The sequence below is a fragment of the Microcaecilia unicolor genome, chromosome 3, assembly GCF_901765095.1.
Source record: "Microcaecilia unicolor chromosome 3, aMicUni1.1, whole genome shotgun sequence".
Taxonomy (NCBI): domain Eukaryota; kingdom Metazoa; phylum Chordata; class Amphibia; order Gymnophiona; family Siphonopidae; genus Microcaecilia; species Microcaecilia unicolor.
The window spans coordinates 167,259,978-167,276,445 of NC_044033.1; the positions used below are offsets into that span (position 1 = coordinate 167,259,978).

General features: G+C 42.0%; 1 protein-coding gene across 1 annotated transcript in view; it reads left to right on the top strand.

Annotated features, from left to right (window-relative positions):
- The window catches only part of ENPP3 (ectonucleotide pyrophosphatase/phosphodiesterase 3), a 249,644-nt gene that overhangs the window by 170,151 nt on the left and 63,025 nt on the right, over positions 1-16,468 (top strand). The window contains exons 17-20 of the mRNA XM_030196550.1: positions 1,967-2,054; positions 2,289-2,461; positions 2,558-2,609; positions 5,003-5,157. Coding sequence (XP_030052410.1) covers positions 1,967-2,054; positions 2,289-2,461; positions 2,558-2,609; positions 5,003-5,157 — 468 coding nt within the window. The remainder of the gene's footprint in view (positions 1-1,966; positions 2,055-2,288; positions 2,462-2,557; positions 2,610-5,002; positions 5,158-16,468) is intronic.

Genomic DNA, 16,468 nt, shown 5'->3' on the forward strand with positions numbered 1-16,468 from the left:
GGAAATGAAGAAAAGGAAGATGAGTAGTGGAGTGCCTCAGGGATCAGTGCTAGGGCCGATTCTGTTTAATATATTTGTGAGAGACATTGCTGAAGGGTTAGAAGAAAAAGTTTGTCTTTTTGCGGATGACATGAAAATAGCCAATTGAGTGGATTTCCTGGAGAGTAGAAACCATGAGAAGGGATTTCCAAAAATTAGAAGAATGGTCAAGGGTGTGGCAGTTAAAATTTCATGCAAAGAAGTGCAGAGTGATGCATTTGAGGTGTGGAAATCCAAAAGAGATATACCAGATAGGAGGGGAGAGATTAGTAAGCTCAGCTCAGGAGAAGGACCTAGGGGTGATGGTGTCTAAAGATCACAAGGTGACAAAATAATGGCCAGACAATGCTAGGCTGCATAGAGAGGGGTATAACCAACAGAAGAAAGGAGGTGTTGATGACACTGTACAAGTTGTTGGTTAGGCCCCATTTCGAGTATTGTGTTCAGTTTTGGAGGCCGTATCTTGCTAAGGATGTAAAAAGACTTGAAGCGGCTCAGAGAATAGCGACAAAAATGGTATGGGGTTTGCATAGCAAGACTTACGAGGAGAGACATTCTGACCTGAACATGTATACCCTGGAGGAAACAAGAAACCAGGGTGACATGATACAGATGTTCAAATATTTAAAAGGTATAAATCCGCAGACAAGCATTTTCCAGAGACAGGAAAGTGGTAAAACTAGAGGACATGAATTGAGATTGAAAGGAGACCGACTCAGGAATAATGTCAGGAAGTATTTTTTCACTGAGAGGGTAGGTACCTGGAATGCCCTCCCATGGGAAGTGGTGGAGATGAAAACGGTAACAGAATTCAAAAATGCGTGGGATAAACACAAAAGAATCCTGTTTTGGAAGGAATGGATCCAAAGAAGCTTAGTGGAGATTAGGTAGCAACACCACTAATTGGGAAGCAAAGCCGGTGCTGAGCAAGACTTCTTTGGTGTGTGACTGAATAGATTTGGATGGGCTACAGTGGAGCTTTTCAGGGGCTTCACAACTTCACAGATTTGGAACAAGGACAGTGCCAGGCAGACTTCTACGGTCTGTACCCTGAAAATGTCAAGGACAAATCGAGATCAGGTATACATATAAAGTGTCACATCATACTACAAGTAATGAATTTATCTTGTTGGTCAGACTGGATGGACCATACAGGTCTTTATCTGTTGTCATCTACATATGGGGCTAATTTTCAAAGCACTTTGACTTACAAAGTTCCATAGGTTACTCTGTAACTTTGTACGTCTAAGTGCTTTGAAAATATGCCTCTATGTTTCTATGTGTCATTTACAGACATTTTTATTTTATCCATTTTTTTGTGCCCCCAAGTTATCAATAAAAGAGCAATGTGAACACTCTTTTGCAAACAGTACACACTGGAAGGAGCATGCAGTATTTCACAAGGATTGTGCACTCTTTCCCAATAATGTATGCATGCACGCACTGTTTGGCATATGTGCACTAATTCATGCATGCACAATGGTTTGCACATGAGTGCTGATTCCACTCACTTTCCCATTGTGTGCACTATTTGTAAAATACTTTCTTTTTTTTTTACATTTGTACCCCGTGCTTTCCCACTCATGGCAGGCTCAATGCAGCTTACACATACAGGTACTTATTTGTACCTGGGGCAATGGAGGGTTAAGTGATTTGCCTAGAGTCACAAGGAGCTGCCCGTGCCTGAAGTGGGAATCGAACCCAGTTCCCCAGCACCAGAGTCCACCACCCTAACCACTAAGCCACTCCTCCACTCCACTGCTTGTTTTTGGTTGTTCATGACATGCAGAAACATGGGATGTGTTTGACATTTCCCATATTGTTGCAAATGACATCCTATCCCTACCATGCTGTTCTTAAGTTCTTAAACTCTAGCTACATCCCGTTGGATTGCATCTGGATAATAGTTTGTATTATTTTATTTCAGGCTATTTTCATAGGACATGGACCGGGCTTTAAAGATGGAACTGAGGTGGAACCTTTTGACAATATAGAAGTTTACAACCTGATGTGTGGTGAGCAATATGTACACTGTACACTGCTATACACTGTAAATCTCAAATGCGAGGAAAAAGATTACAAGCACTGGTCACAAAGCTTATCTCAGGCAATTCATTTAAACAACAATGCTGTGATATAAATTAGATTTGTTGGTCTGCATAATAGCAATATATTATACCTTTATGGTTTTTGTTCACAAATTAACTTGCACAAACAATTTTTGTTTCACCTTTACTCATTTCATGTAGATTTACTGCAGATTCAACCAGCACCAAACAATGGTACGCATGGCAGCCTAAACCATCTTTTGAGGACACCTTTCCACAATCCAACCCATCCCAAAGAGCAATCAAATTCCTCGTCGTGTCAATTTACTACACCAACCCCTGCAGATGATTTAGGATGCACTTGCAATACTAGTGTAAGTCAAAATAGAGTACATGTGTTTTAAGATGTCTTATCAACTATCTTTTCAAAGACTTCTTCCTGTATAATCATCAAAACATTGTTTTTGCAGTCAATCACCACTGAAGAAATGAATCAAAGATTAAACCTCACAGCAGAAGAAAGTAAGTTTCATAGTAGGGAGAAAATTAGAATTTCATTTTAGTATAGTGACGTAGATGATGGCAGAGAAAGACCAGTCAGCTATTTTATCGCTGTCCACCCTGCTAAGGATGTACTCTAGCTGCCAACCATGATAGCTTATAAGATATCAGTCCTTATCTAGGCCAGTTTTTGCTGTCTTCTCCTTCAGGCACCTTCTTTTTAGGGAACGAGTATACATGATCCTTTATTCACTTCACACCTCGTAACCCTCTTTTTTTTCATATGTATCAACAAAACTTTCATCCTGACTTATCACATTGGCCATTCCCACTCTTTTCATCTTGATTTTTGTGGGATTTCTTGGTTTTCTATGTGCATAATTGTAAATGTTAGTGGCTATTTTCTGCCACACATAGGAAACGGTTGAAAACCTGGTTTAGGTGGTAGTACAAAAAGAAGAAAATAAACACACCAACACTGGATTACAAAAAAACAAACCAAAGAGCTGAGGAGACCACCACATATGGGAATGGCTATGCATGCATTAAAGATATCAGCTCTGGAAGAGCAATACTGTACTGACATTGTGGGATGATGTCATCCACTTGTGTGCCTGATTCACTTCTGCTTGTCAATAGAAAATTAACATTTTATACAGTGACATACTGTGGGTTTCCAGCTCCTGGGGGCCAATGTTTAAAACTGGGCCCACCCCACCATGTCACAAAGGCCCTGTTTTTGGATCTCACTACTCCTCCTCCATTGTCGCCTTCAGACACACACCATAATCCTCCTAATCTCCCTACCCCCTTGGCATGCCACTGCATTGAAGCGAGTGTTTGATCCAGAGGGTGTATGTGGGAGGTAAAATGTCCCAAGTCCTTTACTGATTGATTCACAAAAGTATCAAACAACTTCCAAAAGCCCTGTAAGAAATCTAGGTCCACAGCAGGCAAACTTTAATATAAAAATACCTTTATTTGACATATCCTCAGAAAATGAAGTAAATGGGCAACAAATCAAAATAGTAGAATAGCAAAAGTAAATAGCAAAGTACCAATTTTCTTATCTCCAAAATCCTGGACTCAAGTAGGTTTCTTCTTCCTTCATCCTCTGCTTCTTTCCTCTTCTGGCATCTTTTTTTCAGGGTCATGGACTGGGTTCCCCAGGCTCATCTGTAGTCTCCTCCAGACACACTCTCACATCAACATTTTCCAAAAATCACAATACCTTTCTTGAACCTTAAACCAGATTCATTCAGTATCAGTGCCACTGGATTTTCAATAAGAAAACCATATGTTGCTCCTCAAAGTACCTCATAGGGAAATTATTCTCCTTCACAAAAGACAACATTACCAAAGGTTTCTTTAAACTATTTCTTCTCAAAACACACCTCCCTAGGGATGTACTGGGGTTGCATTTGTATTCCACATTCCCCCACCTATTTGCAGGCATAATGATCCCTCATACTCAGATAAGACTTCCCAGGGCTGAAGACCTTGTTGGTCCCATTCACCTCCCTTAGATCTGACCTCTTTAAATCTTCTCCTTTACTTAGGCCGGCCATCTTCTCTCTCTGTAAAAGGCCTAGATGGATCTTAAGAGAGGCAGCTCACTGCTGCTCCTTCACATCTCTGGTCCTATACAAGAGGAACACCCAGCCCAATATACAAGGCCTTAATTAGTTCATATTAGTGTTACATAGCTACACCCACTGCATAAGGATGGACTTGCAGGCCTTTTCACCATTACATCACAGCACTGACAAGTCAGATTAGGAGCAAGGACTCCAGAATTTTCCTTCTTTTAAATATAAAGAGACAGATCCTGTGGTTACAGTAGGGTAAGATAGGAGAGGGTTGAGAGGCCAGATAGAAGGTATGGGTGAGAGGTGAGATAGTGTTAGGCTGCATTTGGAAATCTTATATACCCTTCTACCAAAGGACAATGAATCTAAAGTTGGCAGACTGGATGGGCCATTTTGGTCTTCAACTGCCTTCATTTACTATATTACAACAAGTGTAATATAAATTGGCAAATGGTACATGTCTGACAAGAGTTTATTAATAAATTGGAAGCACACGACAGGAGAGAGTGCTCTGGGATACATATATATAGCTTTCATATATTTATTTTAATTTATTTATCAAATTTATATCCTGCATTATCCATACAATCTAAGTGGGTTACAAAAATGAGAACAATAAAACACAACAAACAGACATATACATCTAGCTTCAACCCATTCTATAACATAACCAGGGGATAAAACTACTCAAAGAAACATGTTTTTATCTGTCAACACAAAGCAATCATCAGTTTTTATTTTTATTCTGCTCATGGATAGCAATAGGGAGATTGACAAAGAATCCTGCCTGGAAAAGGGCACAGTTTTGTCTAATTTCTCTTTCAGAAAGCAAAGCAAGCACATTTGTTTTGCCTTATGGGAGACCCAGAGTCCTACAGAAGAACAGCATCTACTGTCTCCTCTACCAGCATGACTATGTGAATGGATACAGCCAGGATATTCAGATGCCGCTGTGGAGTGCATACACCATTGACAGGCCTGTATGTTTTTAAGCTATAAATTGTGCATTACTAACATGAAACCAAATACTAAATAGTTTGCTGTAAACCATGACTTTAACCCAAGAGATTATCTAGAATATCTATAATATAAATCTTAAAGAAAGGAAACCTCAACAGCCAGGGGACCTACAGAGATGGTCTTCCCCTTTAAATGGCCCTTATCACCGGTTTCAGTTATCCTCTGAAACAAACTGCAATGGAAAACAACTCCTATAAGGAGAAAAAACCGCAACCAAAAAACAGAGGAAAATACTTAATAATCTACAGGGTTAATGTCAAATCATAATACTGAAAAATATACACATTACTACATGTGCACAGAGAAATTTTTTTTTAATTTAGCTTGATAAAAGAGACCCTTAATGAATTCAAATATGCAGTTTTCACTTCTCCAGCTGTCTGAAAATTTTTGTATATTCTCTAAGGATCCCTTTTATTAAAGTCTGTTAGAGTTTGCACTTAAGTGCTTTAACACAGGAAATTGATGTGGTACATAGTAGAGGGCATGCCCAGCATGTAAGCTGTGTTTACTGTGTTAAAATGACTAACAATATAATGAAGAGTCCAAGTAGTAACACAAAAATATATACGGTCCCTATTAAATAATAAAACACGAGGAAAAAGACCTCAAAACACCCAAACGCTTACTAAGATTTTGGCGTCTTCTGCTGGGGTTGTATCATTCATCATAGGTCTAAAAAACCTCGTGATATTTTGATTTAATTTATTTTTTTGTTGCGTCTTTATTACTTATTTAATCCTTTTCTTTACAAAAAGTTTTTTGAAATTTTAAATTTCTGTTCAGAAACAACTCTCATTTCACATCACAACAATAATTCAGCTATATTCTTGTTTCTTGAAATTATATTTGTAACATATGTGAAACAAGAGAAGTCAGGCACTTAAATGGCACCCAACGGCAGCCAGACCCATTTCACTGAAACGGCTTCATCAGGGTAGTGCCTCGACATCAAGTCATGAAAGGATGGTTTCATACATTCAGATGATAACCATCTTGCTCTTGGCATGGTCTTCAAAAAAATGAAGTCGTTTGAGTGAAACGGGTCTGGCTGCTATCAGTTGTCAGTTATGTGCCCGACTTAATTCTGACATGACTTAATTACTTAATCGCTGATGTCATCTGTGATGCCATTGCGCATTGATAAACAAACAAAATGTTGTAAAAAGAACATCTAGTTTTAAGTCTGGATCTCAATCTGATGGGCTACTAGATTTGGAGGATTTTGCAGGAGTGTGTCTGCCACTGCCAGATCTGTGATGTTGACCTTCTGAAAGAACGATTAATTAAAGAGTGGTGCCACTTTGATTAGAGTATCACTGACAGAGCAGTGAATCAGTGGCAAGATCAACTGCGTAAATGTATTTTTGCGAAAGGGGGACTCTTTGAACATCAGATTTAAACATTCAGACTGTTCAGGTTGACATTGTGTTAGAAACGTTTGGGTAGTGTTATTTAAAATTTGACATCTCAGTAACGTTAAGATGGATTTCTATGAAACCACACAACATTGTTTGAAATAGATGTCACTTTGTGCATGTAAAATTTAAATTAATTTGGTGCAGGTTTGTGGTTGTTATTTCAAAATGTTTAGGGGCAATCACTTTTTTCCAGACAGTGTATGTTATGTAGGCTGTTAACACTTTTGTGCATTAGCTGTTAACTTTAATGGTGGCTACTCTTATGTTCTTATGACACTTGTATTCCTGTAGCTGCTTGGTTAGAAAGTATATCTTCACCCAGAATCTGAAAAGAACTGGAGACTATTCCACTCCAGAATTTGACTTCTACCTTACAGTCCTGTATTCCAGAAGCAATAAACTCCTGATACCATTTTGTTATGCTATAGAGTCTCATCGGGTGCAAGGGAAGGGAAGGGAAATGGGACTTGATATACAGCCTTTCTGAGGTTTTTGCAACTACATTCAAAGCGGTTTACATATATTCAGGTACTTATTTTCTACCAGGAGCAATGGAGGGTTAAGTGATTTGCCCAGAATCACAAGGAGCTGTAATGGGAATCAAACTCAGTTCCCCAGGATCAAAGTCCACTGCACTAACCACTAGGCTACTCATCCACTATCAATTCAATAAAGGCTTCAAGAAGCATGAGGAAAGCAAGATCGAGGTTCCATTCCATGTCTCACAAACAAGAGGAACCATGGTTGTCAAGTCTGAACACTGGTCATTTCTGCTACCTTAACACTCAGAGAGAGAATATCTATTTAATGCAATTGCCCAGAGATGCACAGTTAGCAGTAAAACAATCTATGATAGCTTGTTTCATGGGCAATATCTTCTATAGGCTTCCCCCACCCCCACCCCCGCAGTGTCTCAAAGAGCAGTTCATTTCCCAACAGCTTGTGAATGTGAAAAAGAGTTCTCCTTTCACAACTGGTCGTGAACAGTTATATGCAAATCACTTTCATTTCCATAAAGAATGAATGGCACCAGCAATCATTTTCCCAATTCAATTAAGCTTATAATCCTTTATACTTTCCCTCCTTTTTCCCACCAAGAAGACCAAGGTATAAAGATGTGCTGCTAGAATCTCCTCATTTTGCAACTGGGCTTCTCATCCTTTCCCAGGCACCAATAATTAATCCTCTAGTAGTCCCTGGGGGTTTTCTTTTCCAAAACCTTTTAAAACAGCAACTGGTAACTGTGCTGAGTCCAGCCTTTAACAGCCTCCAGTCCCTGAACAGTACCAGACTCTCAATCATTAACCACTCTTCAGTACTATCCTCAACTCCCAGGCAATATTCAAAATATCTGAAAACAAATACCATCCAATTCCTTCTGCTGGCTTCTACCATCAGTTCAGTCTTTAGGTCTGAACAAAACAGTGCCTTGTTCTTTTCCTTTTCTTTGGTTCCGGTCTGATCAACTTTGGTTCTGAAGTAATTAGCTTCCTTCACAGAGCTTCTCTGCTTTAGTCCTTCAAGGGTCTGACTTTATTATTATTATTTTTTTTTTTTTGCAATTCTCCATGGCTGTGTAGCTCCTCCCCCTTTACTCATCCCAGGTAGATTCATATGCTACACAGGGGAGCTAACACTGCCCTCTTCCAGCTCCTTTGGGCCACTCAGCTGGCTAGTCATGTATTTAAACAAGATGAGAATTTGTCTCCAGCCCTTCTAGCTCTGTGGACAAAGCTAACTTGCTTGCTTTCTGCTTCAGAGTAGTGCATTCTTCTCAACTCCCAGCCCTTAAAGGGGCACACCAACTCCTTTTCCTTTACCCCTGCTGAGAACAGGACTTTCTCCTCTTTGACTCCATGGATTTTCTGGAACAGGGGCCCTTGACGCTTCTGGCTGTTTTCTGTGACATAATTCACACCAAATCACATGTTAACAGCATAACACACTTAAACGGGCCCTTAAGTGATCATGGATTTCCTTCACAGACAACTTTGATGAATTTCAGCAGGAACTGTCCTTTTCACTTGGATAAATAATTGTTTATCCATAGGTGTGCTGTTCTAGACAAAGTATAGTGTAGTTTAGACAGCCAGCTTAAACCATCCCCAAGTAGAAGCTTTACCAGTAGACTCGCAATTCTTAAGCAAATCTTCTTTATTATAGTACTCAAAGAAAATCCACCTTACAGTTCAGTTGCTTAGACAGAATTGTTGCCTTCTGCACAGAGTCTGTATCTAGCCTCTCCAGAGGCAAGGAGATGGCCAGAACCTCAGCCCAGCTGTAACAATCAGAGGAGGATAATGGGGAGAAACTCAGGATAAATAAAAGGGGAATAACTTGGGAGGATGGTGAAAACTCTTGATGGAATTACAGAAGATTAAGGAGGGATCCCTAGAACAGCTGCTGATCACCAAGGCATGCAAGGAAAACTGGGCTGTCTCAGGGGCAGAGAGGGAGGGCTGGCCCTAGCTCAGAGCTAACAGCCAATAGGGAAAGCTCACAAGGAGTCAATCACAAGATACTGCAAACTAGAGGAAAAGCAGTCCTAATACACAGTGCTATTACACAGACAATGCTATTGAATATAGATTACTCATATCAAATATACATCACAATATACCCTGCCTCCATGAATATGGGGGAAGAACAATAGGAAAAACTGCATGCAAGCTTTGCTCTGCTCTGTTTGTCTTGCTGTTGCAGGCATAATATACTGTAGTCGTCTCAAAATACACAAATGGATATCCATGTGCTTGAAACATCCAAATCCCGATTTTGCAAAGGCAGTAAAGGCATGTCCAACACTGCAGTACGTCAGAACAGCAAGGGGGCGTGTTCTAGGTGGGACTAGGGAGGGCCCCAAATCAGGATGTTCAATAGTGATTGCCGAATGGGAAGAAACATCCAAGCCTAAAAGAAGGATTTGCTAAATTAGACCTGTTTCAGTCACATCCAGTGTACAAAAAGGTGCTCTGACTCAGTGGTGTACCAAGGGAGGGGCGGTAGGGGCGGTCCGCCCCGGGTGGACGCCGCGGGGGGGGGGGGTGTCACACGCCTGTTGGCCGAGTCCGCTCGTTCCCTCCCTGCTGCTCCCTCTGCGCGGAACAGGTTACTTCCTGTTCCGGGGCAGAGGGAGCAGCAGGGAACGAGCGGACTGCCGACAGGCGCGCGGCACCCCCCAGCAGGTAAAAATGTACCCGGGGGGGGGGTGTAATTTCGCCGGGGGGGGGGGGCACATCGGCAATCCGCCCCGGGTGTCAGCCAGCCTAGGAACGCCACTGTTCTGACTGAGCAGCTGACCAGTAGAGGGATTAAGTCATGACACCTTGTTAATCCTCTAGTAGTTGCTGCCCCTTCCCTCTCCCTTGAAAATGAAACCAAAAGGAGACACCAGGCTGTATGGCAGCTTCAGGTATTATGGGCATTCTTATTAAAACAGGAAGCAAATTTGAGGAGTATCTTAGTGGTTAGTGCAGTGGGCTTTAAACCAAGAGAGACCCAGGTTCAAATCCCACTTTAACTCTTTTTAAATTGGGAGCCCTGCAAGCTTGAAGGCTATTGCTGTATTGAACATTCAGGTACAGTAAGTATTTTTCTGTTCCTGGAGGGCTCACAGTTACAAAATAAAAGAGTTAAAGCAGGATTTGAGTCTGGCTCTCATGGTTTAAAGTCCACTGCACTCATCACTAGGCTGCCCCTCTGCTTTGCAGGGATGTCAGTGTGGCCATGCTGCTAGACAGAGTTCTGTGAACCTGCTGTTCTGCCTTCTGAAGTAGAGAGGTGTGGTAGCCGTGTTAGTCCACTCTTAAGGTTATCAATAGAAATCAAACAAAATAAAACATGGAAAAGAAAATAAGATGATACCTTTTTTATTGGACATAACTTAATACATTTCTTGATTAGCTTTCGAAGGTTGAGGAAGAAGGGCAACCTTCGAAAGCTAATCAAGAAATGTATTAAGTTATGTCCAATAAAAAAGGTATCATCTTATTTTCTTTTCCATGTTTTATTTTGTCTGCCTTCTGAAAAATGGCTGTTCATGCTGGACTTCCTCAGCACACAGACGTCCATGTCATGCATTTTCAAACAGGAAATCCTGACATATTTGCTGTTGGAAAGCACATGCGCAATGGATATCCGTTTTGGACTTTATGAGCTGGACATCTCTATTTTGACTTGGACGTCGAAAATGCCCCTCCATGTGTTCTGTTGGTGTACTTCTGAAGTAATCCTGCTGGAGTAAGGATGAAAAGCCAGGGTGTAATGAAAGCATTTTGTTTGCTTTTAGCTTGAGTAAGGGAAACTTGTGGAGTCCAAGTGGTGGCAGCAATGATTTGTTTTTGTTTTGTTTTGGGGTTTGTTTGTTTTTTTATACTAACAGTCTTCTTGAGACAAACAGCAGAAGAAATTGTAAGTGGTCTGTGGTGATCTTTGGTTTTATTTTCCTTTGCAAGGTAGGAGAAAGTCTGAAGGTTTTTTTTTTAATCTCACAAACAATGCAGATAAGACAAAAAGCAGGAAAATTTGCTCTATTCTTTTTACTCTTTGCATGGCAATTCACTGCAACAGACAGCTGAAGATTTTTTCGTCCATACCCTTCCTCTCTCTCCCCTCCATGCAAAACAGCCTGGTAGAGCTGAATGTCAGGTGTGAACTGTGACTTGCAAAAACAACCTAGGGAGTCAAGCATGCCACTCAGAAATAAATTGTGCAGGTGTGTTAAGGATAATGTGGGAATAGGGATTGTGTGAAAATCAACCACAGCCTGAATTTCCCTCAAGAAAAGCAGATTAGCACTGCATTCCAGCTATGCCTGAGGCATTCCAAAGGAATGAATCAGGAGCAGTGTGGGACAACACGCAACACCTGCATGTCTTGCAATCTTGCTACAATTTCATGACCAATTTGCAGCAGCATTTCAGGGGTTAATACATCTGGAAAGCCCTATCTTTTTATGATAACTTCTACCTCTGGTTATATGGTCTGTGTCAGAGCCAGTGATGGGAGGCAGAGATAGTGCTGGGCAGACTTATACGGTCTGTGCCAGAGCCGGTGGTGGGAGGCGGGGCTGGTGGTTGGGAGGCGGGGATAGTGCTGGGCAGACTTATACGGTCTGTGCCAGAGCCGGTGGTTGGGAGGTGGGGCTGGTGGTTGGGAGGCGGGGATAGTGCTGGGCAGACTTATACGGTCTGTGCCCTGAAGAGCACAGGTACAAATCAAAGTAGGGTATACACAAAAAGTAGCACATATGAGTTGTCTTGTTGGGCAGACTGGATGGACCGTGAAGGTCTTTTTCTGCCATCATCTACTATGTTACCATCCAGCTTATAATCGAAAGTAATCGCCGGCTATTTCCCGACACAAATCAGGATATGGCCGGCGATTTTGCAAAAGCGGCGAAAAGCATATATTCGAAAGCTACATTTGTGATAGCTTTGCCGTTTTCCCTTCGCCTCGCCGGCGAAAGTTCAAAGGGGCGTGTTGGCGGCGAAGCGAAGGCGGGACATGGGCAGGCTTGGGCGTGGCTACCAGATGGCCGGCTTTCGCGGTTAATGGAAAAATAAAACCCGGTGATAAGCAGTATTTCGCCGGGTTTACTTGGTCCTTTTATTTTCACGACCAAGCCTCAAAAAGGTGCCCCAACTGACCAGATGACCACCGGAGGGAATGGGGGATGACCTCCCCTTACTCCCCCAGTGGTCGCCAACCCCCTCCCACACTAAAATTATTAAAATACAAACCTTTTTTGCCAGCCTGTATGCCAGCCTCAAATGTCATACCCAGCACCCAGACAGCAGTATGCAGGTCCCTGGAACAGTTGTTGTTGGTTGCAGTGGACTGCAGAAAGGCAGAGCCAGGCCCATCCCCCCCTACCTGTTCCACTTGTGGTGGGTAATGTTGAGCCCTCCCAAACCCCCCAAAACCCACTGTACCCACATGTAGGTGCCCCCCTTCAGCCCTTAGGACTAGGGTAATGGTGCACACTTGTGGGCAGTGGGTTTTGGGGGGGATTTGGGGGACTCAGCACACAAGGGAAGGGTGCTATGCACCTGGAAGCTAATTTGGTTGTTTATAAAAGATGTTTGAAGTGCCCCCTAGGGTGCCCGGTTGGTGTCCTGGCATGTGAGGGGGACCATTGCACTACAAATGCTGGCTCCTCCCACGGCCAAATGCCTTGGATTTCGCCGGGTTTGAGATCGCCGGCAGTTTTTTCCATTATTGCGGAAAAACAAAAGTGGTGATCTCAAACCCGGCGAAATCCAAGGCATTTCGCCGGCCCACACCGTATTATCGAAAAAAAGATGGCCGGCCATCTTTTTTGAAAATACGGTTCCGGCCAGCTGTTGCGCCGCCACCAAAATAGATCGCCGGCGACCTATTTCGCCGGCGACGTTCGATTATTCCCCTCCATGTTACTATGTTACCTCTGGTTATCAGTTTAAGAGACGGTTGTATCTACTATATACTGTGCGGTAAGGGCTGGCATAAGGTTTTTGACAACCTTTGGCAGATATTTATTTATTTATTTGTAGCATTTGTATCCCATATTTTTCCACCAATTTGCAGGCTCAATGTGGCTTACATTTGCCGTAATGGCGATTGTCATTTCTGGGTAACAGAATTACAAATGGTATTGCATTAAGGTGCATATATACATGGTAACATACATGGAACGTAATATAAAACTCAATCAACGCTGGCCTGTGATTCTCCAGTCTCACCCCATCCCCTTTCTTGCAGTATCCAAAGGCTGCCGCAGTCAGCACCTCCAAAAGATGGGAGAGGTGCGGGAGGCAGAGTCAGCTCCTTAATGCTGCTATGCTGAGGAAGATAAATTTTTGGTGCTTTTCAGTTATAACTGAAAAACCCAGCGTGCCTTTCAGAAATATATTATTGGTGGGGTTTTTTTGGGGCTGTAACAGACAATCAGAAGTCCTACAAGCAATGCAGCTGCTTTTCACCTATTCTAAGGGAACTGCATTGGCTTCCAGTTATCTGTCACATGAAGTTCAATTTGATGATCCTCATCTTTAAAATTCTTCCACGTTCTAGGGCCCGGTTACTTGAGAGAAAAGTGGAAGCCTTATGCAGCCTCTCAAGTTTTAAGATCTATAAATGAGGCCTTCTCCCAGAAAAGTTAGACAAGGTGGAGATGTGAGAACAGCAGCTGTAGAGTGTGGTTTACAGAATACTGTAAACTATGATTGTCATTTGGAGGCGTATTTTCAAAGCACTCAGTCTTACAAAATTGCATACTTTATAAGTCTAAGTGCTTTGAAAATGAGCCCCCATGGTGCGCCAATTTGACATGGTGTAAAATGGCTTGTCTAAATATGGGCATGCGTGTGCCAACTTACAATATGGAGTGGAGGAGTGGCCTAGTGGTTAGGGTGGTGGACTTTGGTCCTGAGGAAGTGAGTTCAATTCCCACTTCAGGCATAGGCAGCTCCTTGTGACTCTGGCCAAGTCACTTAACCCTCCATTGCCCCATGTAAACCACATTGAGCCTGCCATGAGTGGGAAAGCACAGGGTACAAATGTAATTTAAAAAATTCTATAATAGAATCTGAAGTGCAGGAGTAATGATTCCAAGGATAGTTGCATGATTTCTAATCTGCTCAGTTTCACACACATTCTTAATTTTCTGTTTTTTTGGTATGGTGCTTTCAGACTAGGATTATGCTCTTATCACAGTTCTGTGTATTTGGCTTTTTGCAGTTTTAAAAAACATTTTTTGCTACTGCTTGAGGATTGTTTTGAAACTTTTTTTTATTATCTGCATATGATTCATTTATTTTATGTATGTGTCATTGCTATACTTTACATTAGATTTTTAGCGCCTAGCCATTACTCAATTGCCCTCCCCTTGTCCCTTCCTTCCTTCTCACCCATTACTTCCCTCACTTGTAACTGTCTTGTCTGTCTGTATTATTTAGATTGTAAGCTCTTTTGAGCAGGGACTGTCTCTTTGTAGCAGGTGTTCAGCGCTGCGTGCGTCTGGTAGCGCTATACAAATGCTAATAATAATAATAATTTTTATGCTTGGGCTTATGTACTATTATTGTTGTATTTTGCATTGGCAGTCTTTGGAAAGATGAATTAGAAAAGGAATGAATAAATAAAAGACGAATTCTAAAAATTGACATCTCTCTCTCTAGGTGCCCCAATACCATGTGCTTAGCATCATAGAAACATCATGGCAGATAAGGCCAAAAAGCCCATCCAGTCTGCCCATCCTCAGCAACCACTAACTCTTTCTTTCCTAAGGGATCCCACATGCCTGTCCCACACTTTCTTAAACTCTGACAAAGACCCCATCTCCACAACCTTCACCGGGAGGCCATTCCACACATCCACCACCCTTTCTGTGAAGGAGTATTTTCTTAGATTCCTCCTATGCATATTTCTTCTCAACTTCTTCCTATGCTCTCTCATCCCAGGGTTTTCCTTCATTTGAAAAATGCTCACCTCCTATACATTGATGCCACTGCGGTATTTTAAATGTCTCTATCATAACCTCCCTCTCTCTTGCCTCTCTTCCAGCTATTTATTTATTTATTTATTGCATTTGTATCCCACCTTTTCCCACTTATTTGTAGGCTCAAAGTGGCTTACAGAGTGTGGTTATGACATTCTCATTTTGTGTTAACAGGTACATTTCTTATAGTTTGAATGTTGGTAAGAGAAGATAAGCATAGCCGTTTCATGATGACAAGTACAATTCTTGGTGTTTAAAGATTGGGTAGGGGAGGATAGACGGGAAGTGTTAGGTAAGTTAGAGGTGAGCTGTGGTAATTGTGTGATTTGTTGAAGTAGTTTGTAGGCTATGTATTTTCCTTATAGGCCTTTTGGAAGTTCTGAGTTTTCAGAGATTTGCGGAAGTTAGTTAATTCGTCAATAGCTTTCTGGTCTGTAGGTAGATCATTCCACAGCTGCGTGCTCAAGTAGGAGAAGGTGGTGGTGTGTGTAAGTTTGTATTTCAGTCCTTTGCAGCTGGGGAAGTGCAGATTGAGATATTTGCGGGATGATCTTACAGCGTTTCTGGGAGGCAGGTCCACAAGGTTTAGCATATAAATTGGGGCGTCTGCATGTATAATTTTGTGTACTATCGTGCAGATCTTGAACTCAACATGTTCTTTGAGTGGGAGCCAATGGAGTTTATCTCTTAAGGGTTTAGCACTTTCATATTTATTTTTTCCAAATATGAGTCTGGCGGCTGTATTCTGGGCTGTTTGGAGTTTTTTAATAGTTTATATATAGCTATGTATGCTGAGGTTCATAAGCCTGTCCCCATATGTTTTATGACGGAGACTGCTTACCAATTTTGTAGCCACCCTCTGGACTGACTCCATCCTGTTTATATCTTTCCATAGGTACAGTCTCCTGAATTGCACTCAGTACTCCAAATGGGACCTCAGCAGAGACTTATACAGGGGCATCATCAACTCTTTTTTTTCCTGCTGGTCATCCCTCTCCTTATGCACTCAAGCATCCTTCTGGCTTTGACCGTCGCCTTTTCTACCTGTTTGGCCACCTTAAGGTCATCAGACACAATCACCCCCAAGTCCCGCTCTTCTTTCGTACACAGAAGCACTTCACCCCCTATATTGTACTGTTCCCCTGGATTCTTATAACCCAAGTGCATGACCCTGCATTTCTTCACTCGATCCTTCCTCATTCTATCCACACCCTCCAGGGTGTCCACCCTATTACAGAGTTTGATATCATCCGCAAGTAGACAGTCCTTACCAGACAGCCCTTCTGCAATGTCACTCACAAAGATGTTAAAGAGAGCCGATCTGAGGACCGACCCCTACTGTACATCACTGATAACATCCCTTTCCTTAGA